This window comes from Eumetopias jubatus, unplaced genomic scaffold (genome assembly GCF_037043125.1).
Source record: "Eumetopias jubatus isolate StellerSeaLion01/CBP00866 unplaced genomic scaffold, mEumJub1_p1.0 scaffold_8, whole genome shotgun sequence".
Taxonomy (NCBI): Eukaryota; Metazoa; Chordata; class Mammalia; order Carnivora; family Otariidae; genus Eumetopias; species Eumetopias jubatus.
In genome coordinates this window covers 125,363,828-125,380,030 of record NW_028274814.1, presented here as the reverse complement: position 1 = coordinate 125,380,030, position 16,203 = coordinate 125,363,828, and the positions used below count along the sequence as shown (strand labels likewise).

The following is a 16,203-nucleotide window of genomic DNA, read 5'->3' as shown; positions in this document are numbered from 1 at the left end:
TGAGCATTCCTTCTAGAGAGATAAGGGGAAAGGGTGGGTATCTATCTGTCTATCATCTATTGGGGACCAGTTGTGTGCCAGGCCCTTTGCCAAGTGCTTTATACACCGTCTTTCTTTAAATCCTTTTATCAGTTTACAAGATAACAGGATCCCATACAGCCCTGTGTCTCCACCCCTTATCTTTCGTATCTTTGCCTCCTCAGGGAGCTGTTATGGCCATGACTTGGGATGTCAGATTGACCATTAATAAGGCAAATCCCTGTCTACCTCACAGGGTTTGAATAACTGGTAGAAGATCCCCCAGCTGTTGAATACCGGGGCCAAGACTGGAGGCCGCCCCTCCCGCTAGGTACCAGCGTGGCACCGAACTGGGGCCCCGCCCAGTCGCAGGGGATTGGCCACCCGAGCCCTGCCGTCTGAGGAGGCGGGGCCGTGCCAGGCGAAGGGGCGGGCCGTGGGCGGGTCCCGGGACCGGCGGACCCAGCTAGCAGCGATTTCTGCCGCCCGGCGCTCTCAGGCTGCAGGCCGCGCCCAGGCTGAGCCCCCGCTGTCGCGCAGCCCGCCCGAGCGCTCCCTTCCAGCATGCTGTGGAGGGGCAGCCAGGCGCTCCGGCGCTTCTCCACCGGCCAGGTGAGTCTGGCTCGGGCAAGCCTCCTGGCTCTCACCCGGGGCTGTTTTCTAGACCCTGCGGCGGGAGGGCCGGTCGGCGGGGCTGGGGGTGGGCACAGTGTTTAGACTTGGCTAAAAACCAAGACAGCGTTTTTAAAACGGGGAGACTGCAGTGAAGGATCCGGAGAGGGTCTCGAGTAAGGCTTGTCAGGCAAGCTATTGTCTTGTCCAGGGAAGGGGCTGGGGATGCCGCTTTTGAACGTCTACGGTCTGGCTGGGATTGACAGGGTGGAAAGAGTCGCTTGGCAGGGGGGACAGAGTCAGCTTCCTTTCCTTTTTTCATTTCAATCATGAGGTCCCTGGTCAGGAGATGGAGCCGCAGTACAGGACCGAGACCCTCTCTGGAGGAGAGCAGTAGTCAGTCAGCTGGGTCCTCCTGGGCAGGCCTGAGAGGTGTGAGCGCTCCTGACTGGCATTCAGGGTCCATTCAGAGGATGGCCCTCGGAGCTGGTGGCTGCAAGCTCATTTTTCCTGAGCTGCAGGCGGCAAGATTGCTGGGATTACCAGGCGCTGCAGAAGCAACCACGCTAGAACATTAAACTGTAGCGGCGGCCCAGCCGCGCGCCTTGGAATTGCGTCAGCTCCTCCAGAAATGGAAAGAGAGCAGACACGTTGCATATGGCCCCGGGAGAGATGCCTCCCTGCATCTAGGCAGACTCAAAGCTGTTTAAGGAAGAAAAAACAATTCATCTCATGTACCATTATCTCTTTTATAGGAAGTTCATGCTTCCTGGGCTGTGAAGGAATTTGCTTTTAGATTCCTCTTCTTTGCAAAAATCTATGTGTGTGTGTACATATCAAGATCTAAAAAAAACTTGAAGGCAGAGAGAAGTCTTGAATAGCACCAGAAACCAGCCGAGTGGTACATACACGGAAGAGCTTTTGTCTCCCAGACAACCCCAAATAATGAGGATTCACTTTACCCCATCCAGTCCTAGTTATTTGGGGAGCATTCACCTTTTAAAAAAATAAGGAAAGAGAGACCTGCTCTTGAAGAGCTTTTGCTTGCTCTGGACTCCTCCTTAGCTTTCTCCTGCCACGTGGCACCTGGGAATCTGGGTAGGATGGCACAGAGAGCAAGGGCTGGTGCTTGCCTGTTTTAATGGCCTCTTCTGTCAACACCTTTCATTGAATTGTCTTTTTTTGGAGAGCAGAGGGGATTCTTGAAGAATGCAAAGATGGCCATAGCGGGCTTTACATAAGATTTCAGTAATATTTCGGTTGAACATCCCAGGTGGCAAACGACAGAGACAAAAACATACATGTGGGGAAGCACCAAGCATGGTCAGGGGTCAGGGGTCTAAGTCTGACTGTACCCAGGAGTACATGTGGAAAAGCAGTGACATTTGACTGGGAAGAAGACAGTTTCTTCCGTGGCCAAAAGGAAGATATGGAATGACAAGTGGAGTGTTTGGGATATTTTACTCTATAGAAAATGGGGAACCATCCTTGGGATGGCATTCTATAAGAATTGTTCAAAATCAAACATGGCTGGTGGGAGCATAAAATGGTACAGCTACTTTGGAAAACTGGCCATTTTTTATAAAGTTAAACATACACCTATGATATGACCCAGCAATGGCACTCCTAGCTATTTACTCAAATACCTATTTATGAATATCTGCAGAGGCTTTATTCATTATCAGCAAAGACTGGAAACAACTTAAATGTCCTTCATCTGGTGACAGGGTAGACAGTGGACAAATCCATCCATACGAGGGAATCCTACTCAGAAACAAAAAAGGAGTGAACTACTGATAGGCACAACAGCATGGATGAAACTCAAATATGGATGCTAAGTGTAAGGAGACAGACTCAAAGGGCTATGTATTATAGGATTCCAATTACCTGACATTTTAGAAAAAGTAAAACTATAGTGATAGAAAAAAGTGGTTATCAGGAGCTGGTGCTGGAGGAAGAATTGACTACAAGAGATTGTCCCTCAAAGGACATGAAGGAATTTTGGGGGGTGATGGAACTGTTCTTTGTGTTGATTATAGAATGGTTAAGTGACTGTGTATCTGTCAAAACTCACAGAACTATACATTGAAAAGGGTGTATTTTACTGCATGTAAATTATACCTTCATCTTTAAAAAGGAAAAAAAAAATCACACGGTGCTTTTGAGTTTGGTATTAAAACAGAATTAAAAAAAAAACTTAGAACCTAGAAAAATCCAATGGGAAAACTAGTTTACAACACTTCCTGATAGAATTGATTTTTCCATTCCCTGTCTTAAAGAAATGGACTTAGAAATATTTAATGATTTTGGCTTAATGACAAGGCTGGATCTTTTTAACCACTGCAACTATAGATAACAATAAAACCCTTTGTCTATTAGTTATCATTGTGCACTTCCAATAGCTTGCCTGGTTCATTGCATCTTAACTTCTCCCCATGGTGGGGTTATTTGGCCTTCATATTTATTTGGCACTCTGTTATTCAGCTTCTTCTGCCAGTGTCTGGGACAGTCTGGTTGCTGGTTCTGGGTTCATAGCCTGGTTCCAGAACTTGAGGTTACCTTATGATCCAGTTTAAGAGTTTGGACCCTTCCCTGCTTCTTGGAACCAAGTACTGGCTTTATACCCTAGATCTAGCAACCAGGTCCTTGTTTCTGAATTACCCGACCCCCTGCTTTGGTGTTTAGTTTGTTTTTAGGACCTTCAAATTCAACTTCAAACCATATTTAATTGTGCATTATGTATTGAGTACTTGTTCTAAATCCTGAGGATATGATTAATAAATAATAATAATAATAGATAGCATTGATATAGTACTTACTTAGTATGTACCAGGCACTGATATAAATGCTTTATATATATACTCACTTAACATCTCAATGAGGTAGGTACTATTAGTATGCCCATTTTACAGATAAAGTAACTGAGACCCAGATAAGTTAAATAACTTTTTTAGAGTCTCACAGCCAGAAAGCATAAAATAATAAACAAGAAATAAACAGTCTCTGCTTTCAGAAAAGTCCATAGATATCCCTATTTTAAAAATCTGTTATCCTTTTTGTAATAAAAAAAAATGTTAGCCAGTTATCCCAGAAAGTCCTCATGAGTACATTCTTTATATGATTATGCAATAGGAAAATCAAGTTGCACAAGTTTGGCCTTTACGGTGGTGTCATGAGTTTTGTTTGAATCTTACACAGATTTATATCTGTTGCCTCTGACTATTAGTCTGAGGGTTTGTTACAATAAGTAACATGGGCTTTTACACTATTGCAAGCTACAGTCTGTCAATACACTGAAGGTGGATTATTAGGTTGGCTTTTATTTCCACTATGCTCAATTCTCAAACACTAGAGGGGTGCCCACTCAAAGTTAATTCATGCCTCACCTCAGTATGTGTCAACATAGAAATAAGACAGTATCATTCTCCTGCTTAAAGTTGTTCAGTGGATATCAATGTCTTCACAATAAGGTCAAACTTATTTTATATAGACAAGACTCTCCCTAATTGGTCTTTTAACTATCCCTAGAGTGTCACTTGTCATCACTCTCCAATTTCCAGTATTGAACCCACTTTGCCCACTCATTCATTTCTTTGTAAATGCTGCCCCCTCTGCCTGAAATTTCCCAAGGACCTCCCATAATCCCCACATTTCTCTTGGCCAATCCCTAAGATGAGTGCTCTAAAATTCAGTTATGGAGGTCTCTTCTTGGGAAGGCTACCAGACTTCCACACCCACACTGTTCTCTCCTATCCCAGCACTATGATGTCAATATGTCTTTACTTGTGTGTCTTTCATGCTAACTGGTGAACTCCTGAGGACAGGGACCAGTCTTCTTTGCACTTTTACTGTAGAGATCCCAAAGAAAAACTCCCAGGGAAGCCAAACAGGTGAAACAAATGAAGGATGTGAGCCAGATGGAGGGAAAAGCCATGTCCAGCCAGAGGAATGGGGTCAGTTGCTGCTCAGCTCTAGCTGACTATTGCTACATGGAAATGTAGACCACAGTTGACAAACTTCCTGATTTCTAAAAAGAGGTCAGAAATTCAGCCCGCTAATGTGAAACCTCCTAAAAATATTATCACAGCTCTTTGATAAATGCTCGGTGGGCCAAATAAAACATTCTTGCTGGGCACCTGATTTGTAGTCCCTCCCATGCTCTGTACCCAGAGCATGGTAAATACCCAAAACAAACCCAGTGAGTACCTCTTGCATACTGTCAGGCATGATTTGGGGCACCATGTGCCAAAGGCTCCACAAGGTGTTAGGCACCTCGCTGTCTCTGAAAAATTGACTTTGTTTTATTCTTTTGTGGAAAGGCCCTTCATGTAAAACTGTCAGTTCTCACGATTCCTGATGGGGATACCTTTGGCCTTATTTAATACCCCACTGTTCTATTATGGTAGCATCTGCTTCACAAAAGCACTTTGGATCAGGGCAGACTCATAGTACTGAGCCTTTAAGTTTTCTATAGAAAACTATGTGGTTTCTGTTTGTTTGCTTGTATTTTAATCGTTGGAGCATAATCAGAGCCCACTAAATTTGCTTCCTGAAGGATTCCACCAGGATATGGAGAGCCTGGGAATGTAACATTGAATAGTTTAAAAAGCAAAAGCTCTGGGGGTGCCTGGGTGGCTCAGTCAGTAGTGTGTTGACCCTCGATCTCGGGGTTGTGAGTTCCAGCCCCATGTTGGCTGTAGAGATTACTTAAAAATGCAGTCTTAAAAAAAAAAGGCAAAAGCTCTGTTGGCTGCCATAGGCTCTTCCAAGGCAGAATGTTATCAATAGAGAACTCCAAGATAATAGCACGTACCACCCAGATTTAGAAATGCTGTGGGATGGGGGGAGGAGCGAGATGGCAGAGGAGTAGGAGACCTAAATTTCGTCTGGTCCCAGGAATTGAGCTGGATGGGCATCAGACCATTCTGAACACCTACGAACTCAACAGGAGATCAAAGAAAAGAATAGCAGCAACTCTCTGAACAGAAAAGCGACCACTTTCTGGAAGGTAGGACATGCGGAGAAGTGAATCCAAGGCGATATTCAGGAGGATAGACGGCGGGGGAGGGGGCCTCCATTGGCCGTTTCTGGCAAGTGATAGAGCAGCGAAGCACAAAATCGGAACTTTTAGAAGTTCGTTCCGCTGAGGGGGGGTCACTCCAGTGGCTAAGAGGGGGGGTGGAACCCTCTCTGGGACAGTGTGGTCTCAGGACCCTCGGGGTCACAGAAAGACCGGGGGTGCCTGAGTGCGGCAGAGCTCCCAGGTATCGGAGTAGGGAAGCCGGCTGCAGAGACGGAGCCGAGGCGCGGGCTCTCAGCTCGGGGTGGCCATAAACCGTGATCCGCGGCCCAGTCGGGCCACTGCTCCTCCAGCAGGGACCCAACAAGCGGCAGATCCGGGGAGACTCCCCTTCCTCCCCCGGGAGGAGCGGCGCAGGAGCGCACCGCAGGGATCTGCTGGGTCTGGAGACTCCACACCGAGTCGGGTGCCAGAGATAGAAATGCTCAGTCACAGGCCGGGTGAGCACGGAGTGCGGCCGGAGACCGGGGAGACGGGAGTGATTGACTGCTTTTCTCTGTGGGTGCACTGAGGAGCGGGGCCCCGAGTTCTCAACTCCTCCGGGCAGAGAGTGGGAGGCCGCCATTTTCACTCTCATCCTCCAACGCTGTACGGAAAGCTTGCAGGGAACAAAAGCTCCTGAGAGCAAACCAGAGCAGCTTGCTTAGCCCAGACTCACAAGGGCGGGGCAATTCCGCCTCCTGCAAAGACATTTGGGAACCACGGCAACAGGCCCCTCCTCCAGAAGATCAGCAAGAACAGCCAGCAAGCCAAGACCAAGTTTACCGATCAAGGAGAACGGGAGAACTCCAGCGCTAGGGGAATACTGCACATAGAATTCATGGCTTTTTTCCCATGATTCTTTAGTCTTTCGAAGTTAATTTTTAAAATTTTCTTTTTTCTTTTTCTATTTTTTTAATTTTTCTTTTTCCCTTTTTCAGCCAACATCCTATCAATCCCTTTTTTAAAAAATCTTTTTTATTTTTCATTTTTAGAGTCATATTCTATCCCTTCATTATAGTTAACCTTATTTTTGGTATATATATATATATATATATATATATATATAAGTTGTTCTCTCTTTAAAATTTTCGGACACAGTTTCTTCTAACAGATCAAAATATACCCTAAATCTTTAGTGTATGGCTTTGTTCTAATCTCCTGCCTGATCACATTCTCTCCCCCCTGCTTTTTAATTTAATTTCTCTTCTTTCTTTTTTCAACCAACTCCTTATCTTATCAATTCCTTTTATAAAATCTTTTATAATTTTCATCTTTACAGTCATATTCCATCCCTTCATCATATTCACCCTTATTTTTGTACATATATAAGTTTTTCTTTCTTTAAAATTTTGGGAGGCACTTTATTCTAACAGACCAAAATATGCCCCAAATCTAGTGTGTGGCACTGATCTATTCACCAGCCTGATCATATTTGATCATATTCTTTTTTTTCTTTTTCTTTCTTTTTTTTTCTTTTGCTTTCTTTCCCTTTCTTTTCCCCCTGTTTCAGTCTCTTCTGATTTGTTTAGTGTATATTTTTCTGGGGTCATTGTTACCCTGTTAGCATTTTGTTCTCTCATTCATCTATTCTCCTCTGGACAAAAGACAACAGAGAAAAACTCACCTCAGAAAAAAGAACAAGAGGCAGTACCGACTGCCAGGGACCTAATCAATATGGACATTAGTAAGATGTCAGAGCTGGAGTTCAGAATAATGGTTATAAAGATACTAGCTGGGCTTGAAAAAAAGCATGGAAGATACTTGAGAAACCCTTTCTGGAGAAATAAAAGAACTAAAATCTAACCAAGTTGAAATCAAAAAGGCTATTAATGAGGTGCAATCAAAAGTGGAAGCTCTAACTGTGAGGATAAATGAGGCAGAAGAGAGAATTAGCGATATAGAAGACCAAATGATGGAAAATAAAGAAGCTGAGAAAAAGAGAGATAAACAACTACTGGATCAGGAGGGCAGAATTTGAGAGATAAGTGATACCATAAGATGAAACAATATTAGAATAATTGGGATCCCAGAAGAAGAAGAAAGAGAGAGAGGGGCAGAAGGTATATTGGAGCAAATTATAGCAGAGAACTTCCCTAATTTAGGGAAGGAAACAGGCATCAAAATCCAGGAGGCACAGAGAACCCCCCTCAAAATCAATAAAAATAGGTCAACACCCCGACATCCAATAGTAAAACTTACAAGTCTCAGAGACAAAGAGAAAATCCTGAAAGCAGCTCAGGACAAGAGGTCTGTCACCTATAATGGGGGGAACATTAGATTGGCAACAGACCTATCCAGAGACCCACAGGCCAGAAAAGACTGGCATGACATATTCAGAGCACTAAATGAGAAATATATGCAGCCAAGAATACATATCCAGCTAGGCTGTCATTGAAAATAGAAGGAGAGATAAAAAGCTTCCAGGACAAACAAAAACTAAAGGAATTTGCAAACACAAAACCAGCCCTACAAAAATATTGAAAGGGGTCCTCTAAGCAAAGAGAGAGCCTAAAAGTAAAATAGACCAGAAAGGAACACAGACTATACAGTAACAGCCACCTTACAGGCAATACAATGGCACTAAATTCATATCTTTCAATAGTTACCCTGAATGTAAATGGGCTAAACACCCCAATCAAAACACACAGGGTATCAGATTGGATAAAAAAACAAGACCGACTGATATGCTGTCTGCAAGAGACTTGTTCTAGACCCAAAGACACCTCCAGATTGAAAGTGAGAGGGTGGTAAGCCATTTACCATGCTAATGAACATCAAAAGAAAGCTGGGGTGGCAATCCTTATATCAGACAAATTAGATTTTAAACCAAAGACTATACTAAGAGATGAGGAAGGGCACTATATCATACTGAAAGAGTCTATCCAACAAGAAGATATAACAAATGTACATATCTATGCCCCTAACATGGGAGCAGCTAATTATATAAGCCAATTAATAACAAAAGCAAAGAAACACATCGACAACAATACAATAATAGTGGGGGACTTTAACAACCCCCTGACTGAAATGGACAGATCAAATAAGCAAAAGATCAACAAGGAAATATAGACTTTAAATGAAACACTGGACCAAATGGATTTCACAGACATATTCAGAACATTCCATCCCAAAGCAACGGAATACACATTCTTCTCTAGTGCCCATGGAACATTCACCAGAATTGATCACATCCTAGGTCACAAATCAGGTCTCAACAAGTACCAAAAGATTGGGATTAGGGCGCCTGGGTGGCTCAGTCGTTGGGCGTCTGCCTTCGGCTCGGGTTATGATCTTGGGGTCCTGGGATCGAGTCCCACATCGGGCTCCTTGCTCTGCGGGAAGCCTGCTTCTCCCTCTCCCACTCCCCCTGCTTGTGTTCCTGCTCTCGCTGTCTCTCTCTCTGTCAAATAAATAAATAAAATCTTTAAAAAAAAAAAAAGATTGGGATTATTCCCTGCATATTTTCAGACCACAATGCTTTGAAACTAGAACTCAATCACAAGAGGAAAGTCGGAAAGAACTCAAATACATGGAGGTTAAAGAGTATCCTACTAAAGTATGAATGGGTCAGCCAGGAAATTAAAGAAGAATTAAAAAAAATTCATGGAAACAAATGAAAATGAAAACACAACTGTTCAAAATCTTTGGGATGCAGCAAAGGCGGTCCTAAGAGGAAAGTAGATAGCAATACAAGCCTTTCTCAACAAGAAAGGTCTCAAATATACAACCTAACCCTACACCTAAAGGAGCTAGAGAAAAAACAGCAAATAAAGCCTAAACCCAGCAGGAGAAGAGAAATAGTAACGATCAGAGTAGAAATCAATGAAATAGAAACCAAAAGAACAGTAGAACAGATCAACGAAACTAGGAGCTGGTTCTTTGAAAGAATTAAGAAGATTGATAAACCCCCAGCCAGACTTATCAAAAAGAAAAGAGAAATGACCCAAATAAATAAAATCACGAATGAAAGAGGAGAGATCACAACCAACACGAAAGAAATACAAACAATTATAAGAACATATTATGAGCCACTATATGCCAGCAAATTAGATAACCTGGAAGAAATGGATGCATTCCTAGAGATGTATCAACTACCAAAACTGAACCAAGAAGAAATAGAAAACCTGAATAGACCCATAACCACTAAGGAAATTGTAGCAGTAATCAAAAATCTCCCAACAAGCAAGAGCCCAGGGCCAGATGGCTTCCCAGGGGAATTCTAACAAACATTTAAAGAATTAATACCTATTCTTCTGAAACTGTTCCAAAAAATAGAAATGGAAGAAAGACTTCCAAACTCATTTTATAAGGCCAGCATTACCTTGATCCCAAAACCAGACAAAGACCCCATCAAAAAGGAGAATTACAGACCAATATCCCTGATGAACACGGATGCAAAAATTCTCACCAAAATACTAGACAGTAGGATCTGACAGTACATTAAAAGGATTATTTACCACGACCAAGTGAGGTTTATCCCTGGGCTTCAAGGTTGGTTCAACATCCACAAATCAATCAATGTGATACAATACATTAATAAAGGAAAGAACAAGAACCATATGATCCTCTCAATAAATGCATAAAAAGCATTTGACAAAGTACAGCATCCTGATAAGAACTCTTCAGAGTGTAGGGATAGAGGGTACATACCTCAATATCATAAAAGCCATCTATGAAAAACCCACAGCGAATATCATTCTCAATGGGGAAAAACTGAGAGCTTTCCCCCTAAGGTCAGGAATTCAGCAGGGATATCCACTATCACCACTGCTATTCAACATAGTATTAAAAGTCCTAGCCAGGGCAATCAGACAACAAAAAGAAATAAAAGGCATCCGAATTGGCAAAGAAGAAGTCAAACTCTCACTCTTTGCAGATGATATGATACTTTATGTGGAAAACCCAAAAGACTCCACCCCAAAACTGCTAGAACTCATACAGGAATTCAGTAAAGTGGCAGGATATAAAATCAATGCACAGAAATCAGTGGCATTCCTATACACCAACAAGACAGAAGAGAGAGAAATTAAGGAGTCGGTCCCATTTACAATTGCACCCAAAACCATAATATACCTAGGAATAAATCTAACCAAAAAGGCAAAGAATCTGCACTCAGAAAACTATAAAATACTCATGAAAGAAATTGAACAAGACACAAAGAAATGGAAAAACGTTCCATGCTCATGGACTGGAAGAACAAATATTGTGAAGATGTCAAAGCTACCTAGAGCAATCTGCACATTTAAAGCAATCCCTATAAAAATACCATCCACTTTTTTCAAAGAAATGGAATAAATAATCCTAAAATTTGTATGGAACCAGAAAAGACCCCGAATAGCCAGAGGAATGTTGAAAAAGAAAAGCAAAGCTGGCAGCATCACAATTCTGGACTTCAAGCTCCATTACAAAACTATAATCATCAAGACAGTATGGTACTGGCACAAAAACAGACATATAGATCAATGGAACAGAATAGAGAGCCCAGAAATGGGCCCTCAACGCTACGGTCAACTAATCTTTGACAAAGCAGGAAAGAATGTCCAATGGAAAAAAGACAGTCTCTTCAACAAATGGTGTTGGGAAAATTGGACAGCCACATGCAGAAGAATGAAACTGGACCATTTCCTTACACCACACACAAAAATAGACTCAAAATGGATGAAAGACCTAAATGTGAGACAGGAGTCCATCAAAATACTAGAGGAGAACACAGGCAGCAACCTCTTTGACCTCAGCCGCAGCAACTTCTTCCTAGAAACATCGCCAAAGGCAAGGGAAGTGAGGGCAAAAATGAACTACTGGGACTTCATCAAGATAAAAAGCTTTTGCACAGCAAAGGAAACGGTCAACAAAACCAAAAGACAACAGACAGAATGGGAGAAGATACTTGAAAATGACATATCAGATAAAGGGCTAGTATCCAAAATCTATAAAGAACTTCTCACAGTCAACACCCAAAGAACAAATAATCCAATCAAGAAATGGGCAGAAGACATGAACAGACATTTTTTTTTTAAAGATTTTGTTTATTTATTTGACACAGAGAGAGACACAGTGAGAGAGAGAACACAAGCAGGGGGAGTGGGAGAGGGAGAAGCAGGCTTCCCGCAGAGCAGGGAGCCCAATGCGGGGCTCGATCCCAGGACCCTGGGACCATGACCTGAGCTGAAGGCAGACGCTTAATGACTGAGCCACCCAGGCGCCACCACAGACATTTTTTTCCAAGAAGACATCCAAATGGCCAACAGACACATGAAAAAGTGCTCAACATCATTTGGCATCAGGGAAATCGAAATCAAAACCTCAATGAGATACCACCTCACACCAGTCAGAATGGCTAAAATTAACAAGTCAGGAAATGACAGATGTTGGTGGGGATGCGGAGAAAGGGGAACCCTCCTACACTGTTGGTGGGAATGCGAGCTGGTGCAGCCACTCTGGAAAACAGTATGGAGGTTCCTCAAAAAGTTGAAAATAGAGCTACCGTACGACCCAGTGGTATAAACGTACCGCTACTGGGTATTTACCCCAAAGATACAAATGTAGTGATCTGAAGGGGTACGTACTCCCCAACGTTTATAGCAGCAATGTCCACAATTGCCAAACTACGGAAACAGCCAAGATGTCCATCAACAGATGAATGGATAAAGAAGATGTGTATTTATACACACACACACACACACACACACACACACACACACACACAATGGAATATTATGCAGCCATCAAAAAAACGAAATCTTGCCATTTGCAACAATGTGGATGGAACTAGGGGGTATTATGCTGAGCAAAATAAGTCAGTCAGAGAAAGACAAGTATCCTATGATCTCAATGATATGAGGAATTTTTAATCTCAGGAAACAAACTGAGGGTTGCTGGAGTGGTGGGGGGTGGGAGGGATGAGGTGGCTGGGTGATAGACATTGGGGTGGGTATGTGCTATGGTGAGCACTGTGAATTGTGTAAGACTGATGAATCATAGACCTGTACCTCTGAAACAAATAATACATTATATATTAAAAAAAAAAGAAGATAGTAGGAAGGGAAGAATGAAGGGGGAGACGAACCATGAGAGACTATGGACTCTGAGAAACAAACTGAGGGTTCTAGAGGGGAGGGGGCTGGGGGAATGGGTTAGCCTGGTGATCGGTATTAAAGAGGGCATGTATTGAATGGAGCACTGGGAATTATACGCAAACAATCATGGAATACTACATCAAAAAGTAATGATGTAATGTATGGTGATTAACATAACATAATAAAATAAAATTAAAAAAAAAGAAATGCTGTGGGTCATTTTATGCCCCATCCTCTTATATGCCCCCAATATAACAGGCAATATATCATGCCTCAAAGAATGTTCTCTGGTCATCAGACCCACCCTACAAATGAATGGTGCCATCTCTCCTGTCAGGACCACCAGGTATTTCTTTAGAAAGTCTAAAGATGGAACTATTTCCCACAATTCGCCTGTCAAACTGTTGCCATGTTTGTCTTTAAAAAAAGGTAGGGGAGGAATGGACCTTCAACATAGGAAAGCGATAGAAGTGTATGTACCTAAGTGAGACAGATTTGGGTTTGACTCCTGCCTCTGTCCCTCGTTAGCAGGTTACTTGACTTCCCTGAGCCTTGTGCATTCTCATGAGTAAAACTGGTTACTCTGAGTCCTAAAGACATATGATAAATAGTTGATACATTTTTAAAAATTAATGAATAGGCTCAATGCAGTGCTGGGCTCATGGCACATTTCTAGTAGGAAAGATCCTTCATCAGCATTTTTTATTTACCCAGGTATTACCTATGGTATTATTATTAATAATAATAATAGTTAACATTTGTTGCGCATTCACTATTGCTACATGCTGCACTAAGGCCTTACATGCTTTATCCTGATAAATCCTTATAACAACCTTATGAAATAGATACTATTATTATTCAGATTTTAAATGATTGGACCCAGCTCAAAATCCTAGGGCCTGTGTTATGGGAAAACAGTGAACGCTAATAACCAGTTAGAATCTGAGGGCTGCCACTTAGTAGCTATTTGACTCCAGGCTGTATCTTATCTTGTCTGAGTTTTAATTTCTCCATTTATAAAGTGGCTTAGGAATGCCTGTCTCCAGGAGTCATGGGGCAATCAAAATGAGGGGCGGGGACTGGGGGAATGGGTTAGCCTGAAATGCCTGGCACATACTAGAGTCTTGTTAAAATGTTTGCTATTAGTTCCAGCCCTGCATTCTGACCCAGACTCCCCAGGGCAGAATCTTATTGTGTAGCAGGCAGGCACATGCTCTCCATACAGCAGAGATTCTCTGACTTGAGAGTACCTCTAAGTCAATGGGAAGCTTGTTAAAATGCAGCTTCCTAGGCCCGGGAGTCTGACTCAGTAAATCTGGGGTGGGGCCCAGGGACCCACACTTTTAACACAACCTCCCCGCTGATTCCGCCAACACAGCAGTCAGTCCTCAGATCATAGCTGGAGAAATAAGACTGAGGTAGAATATCCCAGGCTGGTTTTTTGGAATTACGCTAACTCATTGTAAACACAGTGTTGGAAACTCACCTTTGTAGCTTAGCTTTAGCATTAAGCTCAGAAACTCTTTCAATGAATGTAGTATTTCCAAAGATATTGACATTTCTTTAAATGCTCTCTTTCTAGGGGAGTGTTCAATCTGGAATCGAACTCCAAGTAACATTACATTTGAGTCAGCCCAGCCTCTTGGCTCTTCTGTGTTCTAAGTATTTTATTTTATTTTTTTAAATATTTTATTTATTTGACAGAGAGAGAGAGACAGCGAGAAAGGGAACAAAGCAGGGGGAGTGGGAGGGGGAGAAGCAGGCTTCCCGTGGAGCAGGGAGCCTGATGCGGGGCTCGATCCCAGGACCCTGGGATCATGACCTGAGCCGAAGGCAGACGCTTAATGACTGAGCCACCCAGACGCCCCCTAAGAGTAGTATTTTAGAGATCTTAAAATACCTGCTGTTCGTCGTAGTGTGAGGCAAAGTCAAATTTTTAAGGTAGCCAACATGTCGGTTCTATTTCAAGAAACAGCATTAATGATAAGATTTGGAGATAGAATATTTATGGAACATTTTGATGTTTGTGATAAGAATAAATGAAATAATCATGTATTATCTATAGGCAAACTGTGTTATTGTTACACAGTTAATCTGTTTGCCTGAAAATATTTGTTACATGTTGAAGCTCTAGGCTCTTTGTGGATAAAAACTTTGGCTGGCCTTGGAAAAGAATTTTTTAACTAAAACCTTAATTGTTTAATTATCAGCTCAATTACAGGGAACATGTGAACCCATATGCTTTTAAATTCATGCCTAAAAGGGGATGCTGTCTACACCCTTAATAAAGTGAGAAACAAGGGGAAATTGTTTCCTCATAATCCAATTTTCACAGTGAGGCTTGACTAATTTAGAATGACTTTCTAGAACATTAAAGAATCCCATTTAGAGTGAAGAGGAAAAAAATTCTAAATCCAAATCCTGTGGAGCTGTGTTCTACCAGGGAGGAATGTGCATATGAAGTCATGACCCCCTGATGACCGTCTCTACTCCCACGATCCTACATCTAGACTGTTCTCCCTGTGGCTTTTCATTACGGTCTTAACAATCGTCATATCAACTCATCACCCTAGCTTTGCGAAAAGGTTCCTTTTGGGGAGAATTTACAGGAGGTATAATTGCTTAAAGAGAGTTCTTTAAGACTATAACCCTTAGTGCTACTATTGTCTGTATGGTATCTGTATTTTTTTGATCATCAATGTACTTTTGTACATCCATGTTAATCTTCTGAAAGGAAGAAAAAAGAGATGGGTGGTGGTGGTAGCTCATTTTGATTATTTTATTTTTAAGTACATTTGTAGGCTTTAGAGCCAGACAGACCTGGATTCAAATCCCACCTCTCCTTTTTGCCACTATGACTTTGGGGATATTTCTAAGCCCTGGTGTTCTTCATTCATAAAATAGTGTGAAACAGGAAAAAATAAAATATGATAGTTGCAGTGATTAAATGAAATGATGTGCAGGCCTTAATTCTTTATCTGAAACCTGTGGGACAAAATATGTTTTGGGGTTCAGAATTATCCACATTTTAGAAAATTAACATGGTACATAGATAGTACGTTCCATACAATTCACAGCAGGGTCTGGGACAGTATCTGTAACCAAACACATTGATCTTTCTGCAGCAATACATATAAACATATAGTCCTTATAAATACTGTAAATAAAGACTATAAATAACAGTATGTCCGTCCATGTCAAGTTTGAAGCCAAATGAATTTGCACAAACTTACAAGAACCTGTAGGGACTATAAAGAACATTGAACATTCCACTAGAGCAATCCAGGTGTTGAGGCCAAATGGATTTGGGCCACTTACCAAGGACTTTGGAATTCTGGACTCTACAAAGAAACATGACACTGTCTAGGATGTGGCAGTATGTCTAAGACATTATTGAAGCTTTTACTTAAACAGTACTTTGTGTCAGACAGTACT

General features: G+C 42.0%; 1 protein-coding gene across 2 annotated transcripts in view; it reads left to right on the top strand.

Annotated features, from left to right (window-relative positions):
• The first annotated feature begins 512 nt into the window (after window positions 1–512).
• Window positions 513–16,203, top strand: part of ALDH1L2 (aldehyde dehydrogenase 1 family member L2) — a 65,051-nt gene continuing 49,360 nt past the window's right edge. For both annotated transcript variants that reach the window (XM_028121632.1, XM_028121631.2), the window contains exon 1: window positions 513–630. In XM_028121632.1, the coding sequence (XP_027977433.1) occupies window positions 583–630 (48 nt within the window). In that variant the 5' untranslated portion in view covers window positions 513–582. The remainder of the gene's footprint in view (window positions 631–16,203) is intronic.